The sequence below is a fragment of the Podarcis melisellensis genome (genome assembly GCF_964234715.1).
Source record: "Podarcis melisellensis genome assembly, chromosome: 2".
NCBI lineage: Eukaryota > Metazoa > Chordata > Lepidosauria > Squamata > Lacertidae > Podarcis > Podarcis melisellensis.
In genome coordinates, this window is record NC_138529.1 from 71,858,640 (window position 1) to 71,882,634 (window position 23,995).

Genomic DNA, 23,995 nt, shown 5'->3' on the forward strand with positions numbered 1-23,995 from the left:
GACATTATGAATGTGTCTGCTGTTTTCTTCCATTTTTGTATTTTCTGTGCTGAGTGTGTCCTACATCTCCGCTTGGCTGAGTCTGCAGTGGACACAGCAGCTATTACACCAGCACCACAGAAGTATATTTTACCTCTCTTTGTTTTGTTTTTGTTGCGTTTTTAAAAACAGAGCATTAAAACAAGATAACCACAGATACACAAGCAGGTAGGAATTAAAACCAGCAAAAATCCCAGTGGAATAAAAGAAATGGATCAGGGGGGGAAATCAGTGAATGGGCAAATTATTTTCATGTGAGTGAGAATTCCACGGTTGGGGTGCTGCAACTGAGAAGGCCCTGTCCCATGTCCCAGTTGAGCACCTCTCCTTGTGGCAGAGGATGGGGCAAGGCCTCTGAAGACAAATGCAGTCAGCAGGCAGGTTCATGTGGAAAGAGGTAGCGGTTCTCCAAATATAATGGTTCCCAATGTGTGTTTTTAAAAGGAAACATAACTATTATCCTTTGCCCCAATAGCCATCAGAGCGACCTGAAGTCTGTTTTCACTGCTTGACACTCCTTGCATCCCAACAGTACATTTCCTTTCTTTCCGATTTTTGCTGAAAACGTTGCTCGCTACTTTGTGACATGTTGGTTAGCTTCTAGTGTGTGTTTTATTTCTGTTGACCAGAGCCAACTTTTCTATATCGTACGTTTCCAAAGTGGCTACCCCACCGTTGAATTTTTGGATTTTTCTTCTGACGGGCTAACATGGCTCCACCACCTGTCCTTTTCTGGCCAAAAAAGCTGCCGTCAAGTCCGCGAGACTGGCCCTGGGACAACCGAGTGAGGTTTCACGTCTTGGTTTCGACACGATGGTTTAGACGGCGCTAAATATCTCGTGCTTCTCTCCAGGCCTACTAGGGCTTGCAAACACGAGCACTGCCGGCGACAGCTCTTCGACTTGCCCTCGTCGCCCTTGGGGGATTGGTAACGGACGCGTTCCTGTTGCTCGCCCCCCTCCCCAGTTTTATTTCGCCTTCCCTCCTGCTCGGCCCCTGCCGCCCTCCCGCTGCGAGGGACGTGGGAACCTTTCTGCACCTCGCGGAACCTTTGCTGCGGGAGCGCCTGTTGCTGCCCGGGGGATCCTCTGGGTGGCTCCAGCTGAGGGGACGCTTTACCGTTGCGGACCCCAAGCGGAGGGAGAGAGGAGCGAGGAGAAGGAGGCGGAGGCGGCGACAACGACGCGGGTGAACGGGGGCCGGCGCGCCACCGAGAGCGCGCCGAGCGCCTCAGCCCCCGCTCCCTCCGCGGCCTGGCCCGCAGCCCCACCAGGAGGTGAGAGCCGGCCGCCGGCTGGAGTCGCGGACAGGGATGCCTGCATGGAGGGAGGGAGGGAGCGCACACAAATGGAGGCGCCGGGGGAGCGGATGGGCCCAGGGGTGGGAGGCAAAGCCCCTCCCCGCTCTCCTCGGCAGAGCCAGGCTCGGGAAGGGGGAAGGGAAGCAGGCCAGGCGGCGGCGCCCCGGGAATGCGCGGCTACCGCTCTGGCTCAGCCGAGGCTCGGGGGCGGGGAGGCCGGCATGGGGTGGGGGAGGGAAGGGGGGGTCCGAGATTAGCACCAAAGGGGTGTGCGCGTGCATCTGGACAAAAGCACCCGAGTTAGTACACGTGAAGAGTGTTTTCCCCGAACAATGAGGTGGGGCTCTCCGGCTCTCTGGAGATGAAGGCAGCGAGCTATGGAGACTTTTCAGGGATGCTCAGGGAAGTGGCGCTAGGTGTTGTAACAACGGGAGAAAAAAAGAAAGTGGGAAATCATGCATATTACTCCGGGAATGCAGTGTTCTTAACTGTGAGTGTGGGGTGTGTGTTAAAAAATATAAAAATTGGGCAAACTCTTACAGAAAAGCTTGGAATTTTAAAAGAAAGTACTAATCCGTTTGCATAATGTTATACAGTGTGGAAAATTGGTATTAGAAATGCCCTTTTTTAAAGACGGACTTAGCTACAACATTAACTTTGATTCAGATCCTCTGTTTTTCTTTTTTTTACCAGTTGTGGTGACTAGCAAAGAGAGGTTGGAATCTGGTAAAACTTTGAAAACTTCAAAGTGGGATGGCACCTGGCAGTCTGTCTTTTGATCTCTGCCCTGTTTTAGATTTCCTGACTTCTTTCACTCCCACTTGATCTAAATGTGGCTAGTTCTCACTTGCTTTGATTTTATTTTGTGCTATATTGCTCACTTATCACATTTGTGTCATTGCTCTTTGAAAAGAAAATTTCCTAAAGCTGTAACTGTTACTACCTCTAAGCATGTACTGTACAGTAGGTGTTGTACAGAAGCATGCTTTCTGCCTCTAGGGGTCGCAACCTACACAGAAAGGGCAGGGAGGGGGCAGGCTTTTAAAAAGTGAGTGTATTTGGGGGGAAGTAGCAAAGGAGTCTGACAAAAGATGAATTTCTGTAGAGACAGCTGCTTTGGTTGGTAGTGTGGAAGGGGGGAAAACACAATTGCCTTGTGTATCCATATCTTTGTCTCAGTTGAAATACTTTTTGGGTGTGTGTGTCTCACCTGCACAGGAGATACACAAGCTTCTGTGAAGGGACAACTCTTCGTAAGGGTAATAATTATAAGACTGAATAATTTGTGGAGAGAGACAGAAGTAGAGAGGAATTACTGTCGTAATGATTTGACTGAATAACTTTTCTATATAGAACTTAAGACAGAGTTGTTTAGGTGGTTTGTTTAATTAGGGTTCTGTTTTCTAGCATTAAATGGAAAGGTACATCTTTGAGATGATGGTGTTGATGACGTGTGAGAACCTGGCAATAGCCTGAATGTGATTGGAGAATGAAAGAGATGGGATTAATTTTATTAGATGCTTGTGCTATGAGTGCTTGTGGTAATTGTCTTTGTCAGAGGCAGATAAGCATGGGCTTAGATGGGAGGAGTAGAATCTCCATCTTTAATGATTTAGTATTAGTTAAAGAAATTGTAAGAGATGTTTGTCAGGATGTTAGGACATCACATCTTGATTATCTTAGAAGTCATGAAAATAAGTAAGTAGGTAAGCCAGAGAAGGTACTGGAAACAAATGAGGAAAAATGGCCAGATGACATTGAGTTGTTCAAGAGGTAGAACTGAGAAGTGGAAAAGCTAAAGTTAGAAATGTAAAGAGAATGCCCAGATATAAGCTTGGTGTATATATTACATTTTGCAGAAACAAGATTAAGGTATTGTTTTCTGCAAAGCTCTTGAGCTGCAGAAGCAATTGATTTGACTCTTAATTCCCTAACTAGTTAATCAAAACAGAGGCCGGTAAAGGTAACAGCATGCTGCTTTTATATGTTTGTTTCTGTGTGAGAGAGATATTTATGAAAGAGAACCAAAAGGGAAGCAAAATGTGGAATTACCAGTTATTTTATCTTATATGAGCCTTCTCTGGAACTGTTACCACCTTTTGTGTCAGTGTGTATATCTACATTTCCATACCCCATAGAGTATATGAACTTGCCTTACTTTTCCATTTCTTCCCACTCTTTGGCTTAATGACGTTTCACTACAGGTGGAAGGATTGCTGTTGTTTATATAGCACCATTGGTGTGTATGGCATTTTACAAAGTGGAAGAGGACAGATCCTTGCCCCAAGGAGTGTCTAAACTAAAATTCAACACAGGGGAAACAACAGAGGAAGGGAAGTGACAGCAGAGGTAAACAGGGAACAATATGATGTTGTTTCAGGAGCACATTCTTAGACTTAATTACAGGCTAAGTTACAATAAGGCATGGGAATAAAGATATTGAGCCAAAAATATTTTCTTTCTTAATTAGCATGGCACTTCTCTGCACAGGTGGGCAGAGATCTTTTAGGCCAACTCAATCTTTGTCTTCTTTGTAGTTGGGTTTCGTTTCCTTTGGGAGGCAAGTATTTTACTCCCTAGTAAATGTGTATGAGTACTGCTTTAATATAACCTCAGAAATGAAAGAAACTTAGTTTCCTGGGCTTCTGAAATTTTCTGTTGGTTCCTTAGGGATTTTTATCCCCCCAGCTCTCTTCAAGTTTGTGGCCTAAAACTTATTGGTGATTTCCAGGAATTTTGAAATACTTTTCCAGATGTTGTCATCTCCCTAAATGATGCTAAACCTCTCGAGCCTCAGGTTTCCTTTTCCAAGTACTTGCATATGAGTAGTGGCAGGTTATCTAAAATTGATTTTTCTCCATGTGGACTAATGAGATGAACCAAGTTTGGGGGAGTTAGGAGGATTCTTCATGGTGTACATGCTGCAGTCTGCAGGTGTTCTGCATGTCTACCTTACCTTGTAGGCTCATGTGTTGATATGGTCTAGGAGTGACATACTGGGTGCAATGCAAGTGTGTACCTGCTAGAAGAATGGACACCATTGTTCGAACTGATTCTCCCTCTCCCATGTACACTCCGAAATCTGCTTCAAATATTGGTGGGCTTCAAAATCACATCATGCAACATCACTCATGTGATGTCACCCACTGAAATTCACACTTTTCTTTATGGTCACACATTGTCATTAATATTAGGTAAAGGTAAAGGTACCCCTGCCCGTACGGGCCAGTCTTGACAGACTCTGGGGTTGTGCGCCCATCTCACTCAAGAGGCCAGGGGCCAGCGCTGTCCGGAGACACTTCCGGGTCACGTGGCCAGCGTGACATCGCTGCTCTGGCGAGCCAGAGCCGCACACGGAAACGCCGTTTACCTTCCCGCTGGTAAGCGGTCCCTATTTATCTACTTGCACCCAGAGGTGCTTTCGAACTGCTAGGTTGGCAGGCGCTGGGACCGAGCAGCGGGAGCGCACCCCGCAGCAGGGATTCGAACCGCCGACCTTTCCATCGGCAAGTCCTAGGCGCTGAGGCTTTAACCCACAGCGCCACCTGTGTCCCTGTCATTAATATTAGGATTCTGTTAAAAGACTTAGAATAGGGCCAGTGAAAAGTTAACAAGCTCTAAACTTGTGTTAAAGAAAAAACTACTAGCTTAAGTCAATCAACCATTTAACTTTGGCAAATGTTTCTGTAATGTTTATAGGCACATGAACATTGCACATGCTCCTTGTTGACAGAGCATCATTTGCATATCAGTACTGCCTTTTTTTGAAAGTGTAATAGAAATAAAGCAATTGGATGAAATTATGTGTCTAATTTGTGTTTAGTTTCTTTGTCTGATCAGAATTTGAATTTATGCACTACTGTCAACTAGCACTTTTGTCTCTGGAAAAATGGACTTGCTTCTTTGTAAACCTAGATGCCTGAAGGGCTGTTAGGGACTCTCAGTGCAACAAACGCAGCCTACACTTGCTCAGAGTCACTCCCTTTATTGTTACTTCTCGTACTTCAATTCTGGGCCATAGCAGTGAAAACAGGTCATATGTAAAAATCCTGGATTCCTAGCTCAAAGTAAACCTCATCCAGTTTCCAGTTCCCTGTATCATTCTGAGTCAGGAGGCTGTTGAAAGGAGTTTTCCTCTTTACCAGTGGAATAAATTACCCATCTATTTGTCTTCCATAGACTAACACTGCTCTTGCCGGACAAGTAGGCATGTTAATTATCTCCTTGCTATGTACCATCTTATATAACTATTTTTTAATTCTCTTTAGAATCTAAAATAATAAAGAAGCTTTAAAAATAATGCTCTGTTTAGCTTAGAATTGACCACATTGTGACAGTGAAGGAGATTGTAACCTGATTTTGGCAACCCCCTGTTGAGCACTGGGACTCCAGTTTCTTTAATATGCCTAGCCATATATCTACTGCCAAGGCGAGGAACCTTTTTGGCCTAGTGAGCCAGATCACTGTCTGTCCTGCCCCCCATGGGCCAACTTTGACAGGTGAACAACCCACACATCAATCCCCTAACATTAGTGCTTCCCAAGTGACTTACAGCCAGCTTGTTGTTGGCCATTTGAGAACTGCATTACAGGGGCTTTGCACCAAGCATATGGTTGGTAAAGCTGTTTTCCTCAGGGATCAGTTGTGCAATAGAGGAACTTGGGCGCACACCCAATCCAGTAGGGTTAAAGTCACTGTTCATCAGCTATTGGATGGTGACTTAAAATGTGTCTTCTCCAGGGATTGACTGCATGATTGAGTTCCCCATGGGGAACTTGGTTTTACAGCTGATCCACCCCTGCCTCTACCTGCCCCACATTTGAAGTCACATATGATGGCAGGTGGGCATGGTTTGGGGGAAATGACCTCATGGGCCAAGTAGAGACAATGGATTAGAGTTTCATAGAATAGTAGAGTTGGAAAGAGCCCGATGGTCATCTAATCCAACCCTCTGTAATGCAGGAATATCAACTAAAGCATCCATGACAGACAGGCATTCAGCCTCAGGTTCCCCAACCCATGATCTACTTGGACCTTAGGATCCTCTCCAGAAGCCCTACTCTGGGTGCTCCTGCCAAATGAAGTGAGGTGGCTACCAAGAGGAGGACCTTTTTGGTAGTGGCACTTGAGCTGTGGAATGATCATCCCAACTCCAAAACCAGACAATTCCTCAACCAAACAGCCTCCCAATGCAATAGATGCATTGTGTACTGCTCTTTTGAGTTAGTAGAACCTAGCAAGGAAGGATGTTAGAGTTCTTAAGAGACCAAGAGACAGCTATGAGTATTAAGAGTTTAAGGAACAAAAGTCATAGGCTGGAATATACCAGGAAATACTGAAAACAAGAAGATAAGGTTAGGGAATACAGTAGATAGCTTTAAAGGCAAAGGCAACGTGTTTGTGCTGGATATGGAGGGGGATGGGAATAATTTGGACAGCAAAGTTTCTGATTGTGATGAGAGGACTACATCTGCTCTTATAGCACTATTGAATGAATTACAGTTTACCATGATTCAGGAGCATAACACAGAGTATGACCCAGATCAAAACTGCTGGTTTAGAGCCTTCTTAAAAATATAGAATGTTGGTTCCTTTAAAACGCTAATTTTGTCTTTAAAATAAGGGAAGCATGCCAGATACATCTCTTGACAGGTTTATTAGCCTGCTGGTATATTTTATGAGAATCAGATTAAATCCTGTTGCTGAATGTGCCCATTCAAAATGTTCTGTGCTTCATAGGCTACTATAAAAGAGTATTGTTGTTAGATGTGTTGACAGGAAGGCAGAAGCGGTAGGGCAAAGCCAAAGTGTGTGTTCTGAACTAAATATTTGTCTGCATAAGGTTTTCTCTGGAGGTTTAATCTGAAAGTTCCACATCATGCAGGACTTGTACATCTAAAAAGCATTTTTTTGTTTCTTTCCTGATATGGTAGTGCACATTCTTTTATACCTTCTGTTTCATTTATCAAGAGTATTTTAATGAATACTGCACTAATCTACTCCACACAATGTTTTGCAGTGTGTCTTTCAATTATGCTCCTTAAAGTTGCCTTAGGCTTTCATTAATACCTGATTTGAAGAAACAAAAAAAGATACTATGTACTAAAGTTGTACCTAAGGTGCAAAACTACTCTAGAGTTACTTAAGCCTGCCTTCTTGTTACTTTTTGGTTTAGCTTTCAATATGAGGGCAAGAGAGCAATAAGGAGAAAGGGGACCAACAGAGGGGAAAGGAAGTGGTGCCACCCACTTCCTGGTTTGGCCCTGCCCACTAGCAGCATGCAGAGACCTCCAGTGGATTATTTCTAATGGAACGCAGCCCTTGATAGACAAAGGTTGCCCTTCCCCATCTTAAAATAATTCATTTCCTCAGTAAGGAGATGTTTACAACAATGCCTTCACCAATGAGCATTGTTTCATCAAGGGAGGTCTGATTAAGAGTCACTTTCTTAGTCTCAATGAAGTATTCCAGTAGCTACTGATTTATAGAATAATACCTTAAGCCATATTTATTTCTGCACAGAAGAACATACAGTGGTACCTTGGGTTACATACGCTTCAGGTTACACACACTTCAGGTTATACACTCCGCTAACCCAGAAATAGTGCTTCAGGTTAAGAACTTTGCTTCAGGATGAGAACAGAAATCGTGCTCCGGCGGCGCGGCAGCAGCAGGAGGCCCCATTAGCTAAAGTGGTGCTTCAGGTTAAGTACGGACCTCCGGAATGAATTAAGTACTTAACCCGAGGTACCACTGTACCGGTATTTAATAAAACCTTTGTAGAAAATCACTGTCTGGTGGTCTTGAAGCTCTTGCCTTAATGAAAAGAGAGATTTCAAGTTTTTCTTCTGAAATGTTTAGAGAAAAGAGAATCATTAGGCAATTCATTTTTAGAAAGTTGCAGATGACGAAGGAGAGATTTGTGAAGGTTTTAGACGGCAATCTTGTGCACACCAATTTTAACTCAAATTACATGTTTGATGAGGAAATGGATGTACAGTAAGTGTAAAGTACAGCTTGACTAGCAATCTTAGTAGCCTCTGAAGAAAATATACGCTAACCATATAGGATTTAACCCCATCCCTTGCTATGTTAGGCATAGTTGAATGAAGCACATGCAATGATTCTTAATGAGAGAATACTCAGATGTTTTGCAGCAAAAGGCAATCTACTTATGGTGAATTGCTCCCAGGCCAAATCTGCAATCAGTTGTATGCAGAAGTGTCTTGTTCTATTGACTTGCATGAAGGCTGGTAGCATTTTAAAATGTTACTTACTGCCAAAGTTTGAGCAAGGACTCTTGTCACTTGTAATGCATTATAACCTAAATAATATATAAAGGCTAAAATTATTTATTGGGAATATGGGAAACCCAGCCAGATGGGCAGGATATAAAATTATTATTATTATTATTATTATTATTATTATTATTATTATTATTATTATGTGTGTGTGTGTGTGTCCACCCATTACAAAATGTAGAAGTGATTGGGGTGATTGTGTTACTAGGAATTTTATTGGTCAAGCAACTTTTTTTTTGTTACCCAGACTGTTCTGTCTGGACACAAAAGGTATTGAGTCTTATTCCTAGGAAATATTTTATTTCTTATCCTACCTACTCTCTTCCCTAGTTGATCTCTTTTTGGTAGAATTTAAATACACAAAAACTATTATCATGTTCACCACCCCTAAAATTTCTCCGAAGATAACCATACCAGTTCTTTATCCTTCTCTGTTACCTTCCAGATCCGCCACAGACTTTAGTGCAATATTCTCCGTTTTTTTGGTGGTGGTGATATTTTTTAAATAAATAAATAATAACAGTATTTAAGAGTAAACTGCCCTTCAGCTGAAAATCTCAGGGCAGTTCACAACAGATCCCACAAACATTTAAAAGAACCCTAGTTGTTACTATTATTTAATCCTTAATATAGCAACCAATGTAGAGTTGATGTTCCAACAAAGACCTAATTAATGCTGTGCAGAATGGCACTGTTACCTCCAGTGTTATGTATTGGATGTGTCTGTAAATGCAAAGCCAGTGGACTACCTTTTGTAACATCTAGATCAGGGATTGTCAACCTGGTCCTTACCGCCCACTAGTGGGCATTTCAGGATCCTAGGTGGGCAGTAGGGGGTTCTACGGGACAAGCTGAATCCTCCTTCCATCGAGTGCTGGTGGGCGGTAAGGAAATTTGACCATCAAGAAAGATGCATTAGTGGGCGGTAGGTATAAAAAGGTTGACTACCCCAATCTAGATCCTTCATTGTGTGAGAACATTACCACTTTGCCCACATTTTGTATCTATTTGCATATTTTGCTTTGCGGTAATAATTTTTTGTTCAATAGCAGTCCAGTGCTATTAAGTTATTCTTTCAAAACAATTTTGTATTATAATACTTCCTTGTGCAGTATTTATGGTTATTCCCCTTTTTTCATCATTGGCTGATAAAATGAATTTGCTGTCTGCTCCTTCTAAGTCACTAGAGTTCAGCATCACTGTGGCAGGCCATTGTTGTCTATTTAGTTTACTTTTCTTCTTTGGATACTTAGTACTACTGTTTTCTGTTGCTCGAAGTTGTTTCCAAAGAAAGCACTGAGATTTATTAAATTCTAATGGTTGCAAAATTAGCAGTTTGATTATCTTAAGGGGCTGTGCAACCTGATTCTATGCAGAGTTGGACATAGCTAAGCCTATTTAATTTAAGAATAGGTGTGCTTAACTTGGCGTTGGATTGCATCCTAGTGTTGGTAATGCGATAGAAGAGCAAAATGCTTCAAGTGCCAATCAGTATGTTGCTAGTTGGAGGCAGCACTGTTGTATAAAGTGAGGCTGGCCAAGCCAAAAGAAATTCACATCCATATTTATGCAGAAGTAAGCTCTGTTCATAGTACTCGTCTTTAGTTACAATTTTTTAATTGATAAACTAAAACCAGCCCAGAATGATACATAATAGTATGCTGATAGATGCCATCATAGACATGAAACTGATGTTTAAATACTAGACCTTTGCCTCTCAACAAATAACAAATAAGATATTATCTCCTTTTCCTATGGAAGAAAGTAGAATTTATTTACCCAATTCTTCACCTTGTACCTGGTTCTTTTTCTCATAACTTTATAATTTTTAGAAGTTATTCCACATCACACGATATTCGTCATTAAATTCTGAGGATGCTACTGATTTCTTGGTGTCTGTATAAATGCATATAAACCCCTCTTCCATTTCCTTCTGAAAAATGCCAGCTTGCTGTGTGTGTCCCGCTATACTAGGTAGATGACAAGATGGTTTTAGTAAGAGACAGTTGGGAAGTCTAGACTGATTATGACTATTCATTTGAAGGTAATTGTTCATCAATTTGAAAAGAGCACTACCTACAGCAGTTAAATGCTGAATGTGTGGGGTAGGGTAGGTTGGAATAGCCTACCCATAAAACCTGAGATGTGGGTGTTAGCTGGACATATTATGTAATTCTCCTTGATAGATGGTTCTGAACTGGGTCAATCTTGTGTGAGAAATGAGGGCAGGCTAATGTCTGTAATTCTTACCTGCCTGTGGCGCAGTGTTAGTGTTGTATATTTGAAGTTTGCCAGGCTAGCTGGAAGCCCTCCAGAGAAGCACTGCTTATGCAACTGAAATAGGCTAGCTACTAGGAACTGGGATGAGGGTGCAGACATGAAGGGCTGATTACATGACGAAACCGACGAAACCCTCAAAGAAGTTACTTAACTGTTACTTAACTTTTTATTTAGCCTTGTAGTTGAGGAGTTGGTTGTCAGAGCATATTAATAAGCTAACTGTGAACTAGTCCATTGAGCATTGTATTAATGTAAGCTAATGTACATTCCCTTAAAATCAGTGGGATTTAGTTAGTTTTTAGAATGTATTTTTTTTTTTGCCAAGGTTCTTCAGGTTGTAGCTGATAACCTTACAAGTGTTTACTTAAATCTTATTGGTATGAAACTTGTCAGTGTGAAAGTCTAATCTAGTTTGCAATTAAAGATTTTATCTGAAACCATGCAGTAGCATTACATTTGCCTGTTGAAATCCTTATTTTCAGCTATTGTGCTTTATAATAAATAGGCTGAAGCCATAAGACATTTATTAGGAGTTTGTCAATAAATGATGGTTTGTTGTCACTTTGTCCTTGCTACCTGGTTTGGAAGCATTATGTGTTTTGCTGTACCCAGATAGTATGCCACCTCTAAACTGAAGAGGGCTGTTTGCACTTTTTGAAAAGATGTTTAAACCCAGGTGGGTTGGTTGACTCAGCTGTGTGGATTTTGTAGGAGATGACATCTTTATGTACAATTCAAGATCTAGACTCAACCTGGTTATTTATGTTCAAAAAATAGACACACTCTCTCATCTTCTTCCACTTGGAAGGCAGATTTTTGGAAGGCCAATTTAAAAAAACAAATAAGCAGCTCTTGAGAACCATAAACATCAGAATTTAGCACTGCAGCTTTTTAAGAGTTGTTTTGTAACTGGCTCCTCTGTCTCCTGTGTTTTTCTCCCTGCTTTTTCTTACTCTTTGTGCCTCCATTTCTCTACTTACTCTGATTAGAATAGGAGATCTTGTGGATAGAGAAGTGACAAGCAACCAGGACACGTTTGTGAACTCCAGATTTTGATATATTCAGAATATGTGAACTTTCTGCTTCTTATTTTGCCCCAAATATACAAAGTCGTAATGGTTACTGTTTTGAGGGGTGTTTTGATGTTTATATATTAAAATAAAGTTGAGGTAATTTTAATCTCTTTTAGAATTTTAACTTTTGTATTTTATGGAGAAATAAGAGTTGTGGCTCATTAGCATATGGGTTGTGCCTCGCCCCAAAACTCCTAATGACCGCTCCCAATGGCTTCATGTAGATATTGAATAGCACTGGACATAATATAGCTTCCTGTGGCATCCCAAAAAGGCACTCTCCCCAATGATACTACTCTCCCAGTTCCAGGCCCGAAGCTAGGAAAGGAACCACTGTAATACAGTGTCCCCATCCCCAGAGCCGATCCAGAAGGATACAGTGATATGAAATGCCAATGAGAGATCAAGAAGAAGAAAGGTGGGGGGCCTCTTCAGTGTTTCTAATCAAAGGGTAACAGAAATTGGAAACAAACAGAAGATACAAAAGAGATAATTTTCACATCCACAGAGAACACAGTGTATTTCTTTGTTAATTTGAACTCACAGACTTCTACACTGTATGTATATTACATTTTTTATGCTCAAGAACAATTACAGGGGTATCTCAGATTAAGTACTTAATTCGTTCCGGAGGTCTGTTCTTAACCTGAAACTGTTCTTAGCCTGAAGCACCACTTTAGCTAATGGGGCCACCGGAGCACGATTTCTGTTCTCATCCTGAAGCAAAGTTCTTAACCTGAAGCACTATTTCTGGGTTAGCGGAGTCTGTAACCTGAAGCATATGTAACCTGAAGTGTATGTAACCCGAGGTACCACTGTACCAATAAAAAATGGTGACCACCTGCATACACAGGGAAGGAGGAGAGAGAAGGATGAGTGCTCTAGAATAGCAACATGTTTGTACTCTAAATTCCCTTATATGGGGCAAAAAAATGGAAAAGCAAGCAGCTGGTTACACCACCACCAGCAGTTCTGAGGCAAAGAGAACTTAGGCATCATTGCCTCCAAGTAAATGCAAGTCATTTCTCCAGGTTATACCATTAGCATTCTCAGCTGTAACCTATATCATACAGTTTGGATGAAGCCACTGTACTCCTTATTCTCCTTTAATATCTTCTTCCTCTGATGTTAATGGCTATCACTGCTCACAAGAAGTCCAGTTAGCGACCGTAGAGTCTGGAAAGCTTACAACAAACTGGGGTTAAGCTGTATCATGCTATGCAATCTGTTGTCCTTGGTTTTAATTTCCTCATGTTTTTTCTTGCTCTTTTTGTAGGGCTGCCTTAACACAGATCATGAGCAGGTAATGCACAAGGAGTGCTATTGGGAATCATGTCGGACGAGTCAATCTCAGGGAGTGATCCGGACGTGGACCCGGACTTGGAGCAGGAGGATATGGAAGAGGAGGAGGAGGAAGAGGAGGATGAAGCAATGGAGGAGGACAATGATGGGGATGATGAAGAGGATTTACTTGATGAGAATGGTGAGTAATGGGCAAGGGAGTCAATGAATGCTTTTTTGTATGTGCTTCCCGGCACTCTTAAATCTGGTGAATAAATCATTAGGTTTTATATAAGAGGCAGATTTGTTCACTGTGGAATTTATGCGAGTACAGGTCTTTGAACATTTGTACCAGTTTTTGAACATTTAAGTCAGTAGGTTATATAATGTGACAGCCCAGTCCTGAATTGGCAACTTACATTGCTGTAGCTAAAACTGTATCCAAATCTGGGTGAGCAGGGCAGAGTTATTTAGCTCTGCAGCTGCTGGGGAAGCCCCCGTCTAGCAATCCATTTTGAGAAGAATGTTGTGTGCATTGTTACTATGTGTGAGGCATGTCTGTTGTGAGGGCATCAGTTACACCTTTTTTGTGAAATATTTGGCTTCTCTGGACCTCAGATTTGAATGAAAGGGCACAAGGCTAAAACTACGGCTGTGTGTACTTTGCTACATATATTAACATTCTGTGCCAAGGAAAGCTGTCCCTTGTGGCCTAAATTTTACAGATCTACTCAGTCTGTGCATTATTTCCTCTTATTTGCATAGTTTTACAATCTTGACTGTTCTGTATAATCAACTCTGTGTTGGTAATTAAGGGAAATTGCAGCAGCTATGCACAGTGGCGTAGCGTGGGCGGTGCAGGGGGGCCGGCCGCACCGGGCGCAACATCTGGGGGTTAGGGTTAGGGGGCACAAATCCACGGGTTAGGGGGCGCAAATTATTTGTCTTGCCCCGGGTGCTGACAACCCACGCTACGCCACTGGCTATGCAGAGCACTGATGCCCCACCCAAAACTGCTGGAAACTTTATCCAGGTTCCTGATATTTCAGCAGGAGTTACCCACATGTAGAGCTAGTTTGAATACAGTTAGGACATTGTTTATTTGGTTTAACTTGAATTTTGCTCTTTGCCGCTCTTGACTATGCCATACAGGGAAAAATACAAGCCAGGGAGAAACTAGAGCCTGGCTTGTTACATGAGGGCTCATGGTTTGTTTCTGTCCAAAGAAATTACAAGCCCATACAAGCTAAGTATAGCATGTAATTCCTGCCTCGTGTCCTTCTCTGTGTGGCAAATTAGTGTTGTAGTTTAAGATTACACGTGAACTGGGCCATAGTTGTTAGGACATAAGAGCACAGGAAGAAGCTTGGATCAAAGGCCCATTTTGATCTGTATTCATTGTTTCCAGTACTGGCCCACCCCCTGCATTAGCAAAACCTCACAATGAAAGGGATAGCTTTTTGTTGTCTTCAGTATCTTGTATTCTGGTTCAGTTTAATACTGTGACTAGCAGTTATGGATAATCCATAAGTCCATTGAAGGAGGTTGGACTAGATGACACTCAGGGTCCTTTCCAACTCTACAATTCTATGATTGTATATGATTCAGTTATTTATGCTATTAGATTGGCTTAATTTAGTCTTCAAGTGTTGCACCCTATACTACATTCTGTGTTTTTTTCTGCACTCCTGCAGAATCATGTCACATGCACAGTCCTGACTCAAGACTAGAGAAAAAGAGGAAGGCAAGTCCTCCATTTTTACCTGTTGCTCAAGGTGCATTCAGATGCCTCTTCTAGCTTTTCCTCCTGTGCTGCTTTGTGCTTGCTTTTTAAATGGTTTCTGTTCATGGCGTGTGTGTTGAGGGAGAGGGAAGGAGTAGTTGTACATCTGGAAAAGCAAGAGCACTCACTTCAAAATGGAGTCTTGGCCAGCAGCAGTTTCTCTTGTCTGTGCTTCTCCCCTATCTCATTTTTCTAAAATTTTCCTCTCATTACAGCAGCTAACTGAACTCCGCAGTTGCATCTGCTTGCAACAAATTCAACTCTAGGAATCAGTATCCTCTGTTATTAGAAAAGCCCCTCTCTCATCATTCCTTCCTGAAGTAGCTCTAAATTGGAGCTCATTGCTAGGTCTTTTTTCTATTCTGTTTTGGACTAACTGCAGACCCATCTCTCTTGTTTCCTTAAAACATGGAATTTGGAACTCAGAGGAGATCTTCTGTAGATTATCTTAATATCTGGTCAGGTTCAAATGGGAGAAAGTTGTCCTTCAGATGCCCTGGTCCTGAACCATATAGGGTTGTATTCAGCTAACTTTTAATGAGAGTAGACCCACTGAAATTAATGGACCTAAGTTATGATCATTAATTTCAACTGCTCTGTTCTGAGCAAATGTTAGTTGAATACAACCTGAAGTACTTTAAAGATCAGAGGTTAACAGCTTGGCCACCGCATTCTAGTGAGCCACTTCCAGCTGAGCAGAGGGACTTCTGATCACAGCCTGGGCATAAAGGGCCAACGGTGAACCCAGAAGGACCCCCGAAACTACAAACACATGTTTCCAAGTACAGTTTTATGCCATCTTTGTGTAGGGTTGCCATACCTCAACAACTTTTCTGTCTGGATTTTCACTGTTTGAAATATGGCGACCCTATCTTCATTGCAGTGCAGTAACTGTACCTCTGATAACATTTTTTTCAATTCCTTTATGTTTTAGACCTGGGCTGCATTCTAATCTCTGTTAACGAGGCCCTTGATTAATGAGCTGTCCCAACTAAAACAACTTCTCCTACTTCAAGTAAATAGTCCCCCCCCCCCCCGGTCTTGTATGTAGTCAATATGATGTGCTCTTTATCTAATTAGTGGGCTAGCTTAAGTGGTAGAGCTATTAATTCTGTTCTGCGCTGCTTATAAAAGTTATGATTACCAACAGTTTATAATTTCATCTGATGGTGAGCCCTTTCGCCTGGAGTATTATCCCTCACTTCTCAACTGTGTACCAAAAATTACCAGAAATTGCATTTCAGTGAATGGGATAGTGATTTCTTCTGTGATAGTCTTCATGGTGGCTTATATCCTGCCCTAAGTCTTTGCATTATGTCCTTTTGAGCTCTTTTGTATGTTTTAAGTGCTTAACTAGAAACTGGTAAAAAGAAAAGAGGGAAATTAGTTACTTTGCAGTCAAACTACTTGTAAATTGTATTGCTTTTATTTTTAGATGAGGAGTACATAAGATTTTTCTGTAGCATGGAAGATTTATAAAACTTATAAGGCTTTGTAAAATATTTTAAAATACATTTGTTTTGTTTGTGCAGTACATTATTCCTAAACCTTAATACACTTTTACAGTTCTATGTGTTATACAACAAAGTGGGTATTGCTGACTGGTGGGTGGCTCATTTTCTTCAGCTCTCTGATTTTTAAGTAGATCACCTTGTAAGGATTTTGTCATATCCTTTCCTTCTGGGGGAAGCACGGTGCAAAGTTCATCTCCCTGAGTAACCTCTGCATAACTTAGCATTTGCCTTGTGAGCTACAAGTGTGTGCGCTGTGCAGAGACACTTGCTGCACCAAGAAAGGCAAGGAGTGTTGCCCAGCAGATTGCCAGACAATATGCCAATGACTACTGGCAAAATGTACGAAGGCATGAAGAAAGCCATTGGAGCAACAGTCAGAAAAACTGCACTGTTGAAAACTTTGTAGAGATCATCACAAATTGCAGCAAGCAGGTGAAGCAATGAGCATAGCACTGTCAAGAACCGTACTTGTGGGGGGAAATGGTCTTTGGCACAGCAATTGCCTGCATTCAGACTCTGCTTGTCTTGGAGGAGCTGGATGTTCCTCTCTCCCCTGATGAGCTTAAGAACTCTTAAACATGTGGTGAAGCCCTAGGACAGGACTGAATCCCAGCAGAAGTACTGAAAGCATCAGCATTGGTGACCATATGCTTGGGGTGGTAGATGATTCTGTCTCCCTTGGCTCCACCATAACCAGCAACCTTTCCATTGATGCTGAGCTGGACAAGTGTATTGGTAAGGCAGCTATGGCAATGGTTCGCCTCTCCAAAAGGGTATGGGAGAATGCGATGCTAATGTCCAATGCCCAAATGAAGGTCTACCAGACTTGTGTGTTGAACATGCTGCTTTATGGAAGGGAGTTGTGGGCAACTTACAGTTGCCAGGAGCAACATCTCAATGTCTTCCATATGTGTTGTGTCAGGAAGATTTTGGGCATCACATGGCAAAGACAGAGTCTCAGACAGAGGTGTTTTACCAAGCCCACATTCCCATCATTTTCACACTTCTGTCTCAGCAATGTCTAAGCCAAGCATGTCTAAAGTCCGTTTCAGGGCCTAATCCTGCCTGCCGATCGATTTAATCCGGCCCCTGTGGCAGTATATGCGTAAAATTGTAAAGAAAGCTGAACAACATTGGCCAGCCCTCACGCATGTTCACTTCATCAAATCTGGCCCTCTTTGAAAAAAGTGTGGGAACCCCTGGTCTAAGCTGTCTTGGTCAGTTTCCACACAATGAAAGATAGCAGGATCCCCATGAATGTGCTATACAGGGAGCTAGCTTCAGGCACCAGGCCTGTTGGCAGACCAACTTACAAAGATGTCTGCAAGTGTGATATGAAGGCTGCCAGCATTAACTCCACTGTGTAGGAATCCCTTGCAGACGACCTCTGTGCCTGGAGACAGGAGTCAGGTCATGTATCCACAGCAACGGTCAGAGGAGGAATGATCACTGGGAGGAACGCAGAGAGAATAAATGCCATGGTGCATCTGCGCCAGTGAGACCGGGCACCTTAATCTGCCCCAGATGCAACACAGTATGTCTCTCCCATATTGGTCTCCACAGCCACAGCAGGCGCTGTAACTCTCCAACGGTTTGACTTTACCCCCAAAGGCATATTTTTCCATTGTCTCTTGAGACAGACAGATGTCAACAATGCCTTGGTTAATGTGAATGTGGCACTGTGGTCTAAACCACTGAGCCTCTTGGGCTTGCTGATCGGAAGGTCGGCTGTTTGAATCCGCTTTGTCCCTGCTTCTGCTAACATAGTAATTTTGAAAGCATATCAGTGCAAGTAGATAAATAGGTACCACTGCAGCGGGAAAGTAAATGGCATTTCTGTGTTCTCTGGCACTTGTCACAGTCCTTCGTGCGCCAGTGGTGGTTTAGTCATGCTCGCCAAATGACCTAGAAAGCTGTCTATGGACAACTCTAGCTCCCTCAGCCTGCTGTGAGGTGAGCGCCACACCCCATAGTCACTTTGACTGGACATAACTGTCCAGGAGTCCTTTACCTTTTTTAAAAAGAACCCTCAAACACCTTAGTGCTTGTATGTGTTTTATGGTATAATTTTGGTTTTGTAAAATAAACCACATCATTTTTAGCATTTAAGCTCCACAGTTAAACTAGTAGAAATGAAAGTGATTGGACCAGAAACAAGAAGTACATAAACACAGTAGTTCTGTGAGAATTAAGAACCAGTGAGGATATTGGTAAATTCTGCTGTAGGCTCTTGGCTATTTGAACTGGTTGTTCTGTACCAGCAAAGTAACGACATTTTTGTTTTGGTCTCCCCCCCCCCCCGAAAAAACATTCTACTCTGTGTTTTGTGGAGAACGCTTTGTACTTAAACTGCTTGTTTCTTTTTGATTCTATCTGCTAGGGATGAGTTTGTAAGCTTGCTTCTCAGAAGAGTTTATTGTGGCAGGGATGTCTGGAAAAGGGCTCCAAAGTCCTTAGCCAAACTTGCAGGAATATAGGAGGCATCATATGAGTTGGAGGTGGCTAGGCGCCTATTTTGCTAATTCTAGAATTTTAATTAGTGCTGTGAAACTGTTATCTATTGTTACCTAAGTTATCATAGTTGGGGTGTGGCTTGAATGCTGGTGTGGGAAGGGAGACTAGAACTTTCATCTCGGCCCCCTCAGGGTTTCACAGACAGACAACACTTGCCGTCTTTTCTTTTTAAAAATCTATAAGGATTTATTTCAGGTTGGGGCTGAGGAGGAGAAAAGTCATAAAAATCTTGATGGTGGTGTTGCCTCTCCTCACTTGTCTCCTTATGATTTTTTGGGGCATAAATCACTTGTTTGAGAAAGCGGAACAACTTCTGGCAGCATTAGACAATGTTATATAACCTGGAGAAATGACTTGCATTTGCTTGGAGGCAATGATGCCAAAGTTCTCTTTGCCTCAGATCTGCTGACGGGTTCTGTAGCCTTGCTGTTCTGTCATGGTGGTGTAACCAGCTGCTTGCTTTTCCTTTTTTTTTTTGCCTCGTATAATGGAATTTAAAGTACATATGTTGCTATTCTAGAGCACTCATCCTTCTCCCCTGTGTATGCAGGTAGTCACCGCCTCCATTTCTTGTTGGTAATTGTTCTTGAGCATAAAAAATGTAATATATATACACTGTAGAAGCCTGCGAGTTCAAATTAACAAAAAATACATTGTGCCCTCTGTAGATGTGAAAAATATCTCTCTTATATCTTCTGTTTGTTTCCAATTTCTGTTACACTTTGATCAGAAACACCATTATGAAGAAAACTTTTTTCCTTTTGAAATTAATTTATTTCTTGTTCTATTATTCTTGCAGTGATTTATTCGTTTCTACTAACCTATCTTTAATTGCAGTTGCACATTATTTATTTTCATTCAGCAGTGTAAAACTAAAACCCCAAACACATTTACCTGAAACAAGTGCCTCACAAACACAGCAGGAGTAGCCACCATGCTGCCCTCCTAATGTTGTTGAACTCCAATTCCCATCAGCCCCAGCCAACATGGCAGGGATGATGGGAACCGTTGTCCAGCAACACCTGGAGGGCACCATATTGTAATAAAAAACCAATTTAAAAAGAAAAAGAAGTGTAATTTAAGCTCACAAAGGTTTGTTGTTGTTTTTTACTGGAAAATGCACACTTTTGAGTGAAAGTGCTTATCAGCTTAACTTAGGAGGAGAGGCTGTAACTGAAAATAACATCCTGGTTTTGATTAAAATATTTAATAAGAGCTATTGTCTCCTTATTTTATAATTTTGGATTGGAGTTTTTTAATTAAATAAAATCAAGGACCATATGTGCATTTATCATACTTCTAAGACAACTTTTGACCAGTATTATACTATTAAATCAAAACATTTGATTGTTGAAGTTTGACATCTAGAACCCTACATAGTCTATAGAGTTATCAGTTGTAGTAAGTGCTCTCTAGCTTAAAGCATGGATATTGCTGACTCAACACATTGTTGGCTCAACAAAGCCCCCCCCCCCAACCCCCTATTATGTACTCCTGAGTTTATTATTCTTGGGTTGCTTATGGATACTTCCTAAGAGAGTCGCAGTCTGGGAAATAATAGACTGCAGCCTGAAGCAGTCTGAGAAATAAAATAGCAGAGGTAAATCGTGTGGTCATATTGCATGTGTTTTAATGGGCTGGAACCAAAGCCTTCTGAAATCAGTAGACATTCTTATTTCTTTGGTGTGTGCCAACTTCATATCTTGTCTTCATTTTTTGTATCCATTTTCTTTTGTGCTGCTTTTTAAATTTGCGTCCAGACGGATGGCTACAGGAAGATCATGACTTATGTTGGGGTTCACTTCTAAGGGTTCCCGTGTGTACACAAAAATGTGTACAGTGGACACTCGGGTTGCAAACATGCACGTTCGCAACCCGCAGTGGCGCGTCTGCGCACGTATGGGTTGCGATTTCGCGCTTCTGCGCATGCACGACTGCTGAAACCCAGAGGTAACATGTTCCAGTACTTCCGGGTTTCGGCAGGTCTGTAACCCCCCCCCAAAAAAAAACGCAACTTGAAGCGTCTAACCCAAGGTATGACTGTATACTCAAGCCCTTGGAGCCAAGCCCCTTCTTGAGCATCCTTGGTTTTCCAGAATTTGTGAGAAGAGAGAGCCTTGCTTGGAAAGCAACACATATATTTTAAAAGGCTTTTTATGTGCCAGGAAAATCTGGTGCGAAAAGAGCTTTCATCTGTCTACTCATTAAGAGATCTTGGATCGGTACTGACAGTACTGTCACTAAAAGCAGAGGGAAAATACCTGGGATAGGATTAAAAAAGGAAAATAAATAAATATTTTGTCGTGAGATGTACTATAAAGGAATAGCTTTTAATAAGCCTACTATGAAATGAAGCATTATGTAGTGGGAGTGTATCTTAGAAAACAGCCTTCCCCTACTTGGTACCTTCCATAGGTTTTGGACTACAACTCCAATCAGCCTCAGACCTCTCCACTGTTCTTTGATTGTTGATCAGCAACTCCACATAAAAAAATATTTTTTTCAGCTGAAGCCAATATGTCATTGCTGCCACTATTTAGGTTACAGAGATCACATATTGGTTGGTTTCACACATATGGAATTGTGCTGAGTTAGCAACACCTTGTGTTGCTGTTAATAAAATTAAACTTGCAATGATTCTCTTTTTAATGGCTCCCAATATGTTGATATGCTAACTTACCCCCATCCCCTTAGCCCTGGTGTTAATTTCTGGAGCTCTTGCTCTTTGTTTCCTGTTGCCTGTTAGAATTCCCCTTGTGTGGGGCCCCAGTTGAGTTTGAATAGTTATGTAAGGATTTCGTTTTATTCCTGCTCTCTTCCAGTAGTTCAAATGGATCGCGGGCTGAGTAAATGATATCAGATGAAAACGGCGTGCAACTTTTGTTGTAGCAGCCACCCCAGAGAGCAGAGACCTCCCCAAACGTACATGGTTTCTTTTTGTTTTACAGACTGTACTGTTTTTCAGGAGTAGTGTTGGGTACCTCCTCTAATTTAGCACATATGCTAGTTTCAGTCAATAGGACAGAATAGCTTCTGTGATTGGTCCTCAAGTACTTGCTGGCTTTTTTTTGTACTCATGGCTTTGTGGACCTGAGCTGGGAAAGAAAATAAGTGCCAGTGCTATATAGACTAAAACCTAGGCATATTTAATTGGTTATGTAAGTGACCCTTCTCAGTCACAGCCAAGTTACAGGATCTATATTCACTGGATGTGCTCAATACAGGTTTGTAGGGTAGATTGCTAAGTGCTCTTGATTAGAATATCCGAATACCATGGCATTGTTTAGTCTGTTTCCTCTCTTTTCTCTGCTACTTTAGCAAAAGGCACATTATGATTTTTTGTTTGATTATGGTATTCCAAGCAGAGATGATAAATTATTTTCATTGACTTCAGGCATTTGGTCTGGGGCTAGAATAGCTCATAGTGGTTGACAGTTTGCCATATTATCTTCTGCTGAAGTTACAGAACCAGCTGTTAAAGAAGGTTGTGTTGCAGTCAGCCGTGTACACTGAGCAAAATGCTCCTTTTGGATGAGTCTCAGCACTTCCCAGGTAAGACATGGAAGTCTCCTTTCCATCTACTTCTCCTCTTCAGTTGATTTCACAAACAATTCATTGTTTTTAGAAATTGGATGTGTTCCAGTGGTGTCGTGAGAGAGTGGTTGGAATATAATATTTTGTAAAACAATACATTGAGATTCATTATTTATTCAGCAGTCAATAATTTGGTGGAAGTTGAGTGTCTTGATTTGCATGAGAGGCTGACGGTATAATCTTGAACACTGTATAAGGCTATTTACTACTTTTTAAGTCTGAGGATTCTAGTAAAACAACCAATTAACTCTTGTATTTGTTTTGGTGGGATTATTATTTCATATTGCAGCCTCTTTGCACTTGTTGCTTTCCTGAGCAAGGATGTGGCATATTTTGCATGTGTTATTTAATGTGTTTTCTCCCTATCTGAGTCTGCATACTTCTGTAGTTCTGAGAGTTCTTACTGGTTCTGTATTTCCTAGGACAGGATAGTGGAAGTGTATGTGCATTATGTATGCACACACTGCACTTCTGAGAAACTTTTTTGTTCATCCCTGGAATTCTGAGAATTAGGTTTGCCTTCTTACAAATAGGTTTTATATGGGAGACAAAAAGTTCTGAAATTCTGTTATAAAAAAGTCTTGTTTGAAACATCTCATTTAGTTGTATATGCTCACTGGTATTTATTTTGTAACTTTATCCATTGCTCCTGTTTACCTAGTTCAGCCTTTCTTGTTTACCTAGTTTACCTTTCTAGTTCAGAAAACTGATTTCTTCCCAGTAAACTCATAAAAGAGGAGGTAGGCATAAAGTATTTTTTAAACTCCTCATAGGAGTGATGTTATATGGATTTTATTTTGAAACTGATAAGAGTAATCACGTGTATGTGTATTTTTGCTGGGCTCTGTTTTATCTTTCTATGAATGGTTTTAAAAAGTACAGTACAGACAATCCAGTGGTGAGAATGCAACAAATCTCTAACTGGTTTATGGGTCCAAGTGGAAATTGCAAATTTAAATTACAAATTACTATTTAAGAAAGGAATGATACTTTCAGGAGTAAGACATTTTGAGATCAGTCTTGATAAAGGGAATGAAGAACCTCAGGATCTAGGAAATTTATAAATGTTGAAGGCCCATGATTTCTGGGAATGAGAAATTTAATTAGATTGTAAAAAAAGATTAAAACTGGAGCCACTGGAGTACAGTACTAATTACTGCTGTCTCATCTTTGCATAACACAACAGTCTAACAGACCATGCTGAGCTGCAAGGACTTGACTGAGCATTTTGTTTTGACTCTGCAGTAAGAAGTAGCTTTCGATTCTGCGGCTTTATTTTACTATCTAACTGAAAAGTTTTTTAGACACACTTTTTT

General features: G+C 41.4%; 1 protein-coding gene across 7 annotated transcripts in view; it reads left to right on the plus strand.

The window, feature by feature from the left end:
• Positions 1-23,995, plus strand: part of RAD54L2 (RAD54 like 2) — a 72,093-nt gene that overhangs the window by 12,074 nt on the left and 36,024 nt on the right. For 3 of the 7 annotated variants that reach the window (XM_081900225.1, XM_081900230.1, XM_081900231.1), the window contains exons 1-2: positions 1,160-1,315; positions 13,270-13,476. In XM_081900225.1, the coding sequence (XP_081756351.1) occupies positions 13,326-13,476 (151 nt within the window). In that variant the 5' untranslated portion in view covers positions 1,160-1,315; positions 13,270-13,325. Of the gene's footprint in view, positions 1-1,159; positions 1,316-13,269; positions 13,477-14,968; positions 15,019-21,911; positions 22,008-22,545; positions 22,638-23,995 lie in introns of those variants that run through there. The other 4 variants (XM_081900226.1, XM_081900227.1, XM_081900229.1 and 1 more) reach the window with 3 other exon arrangements.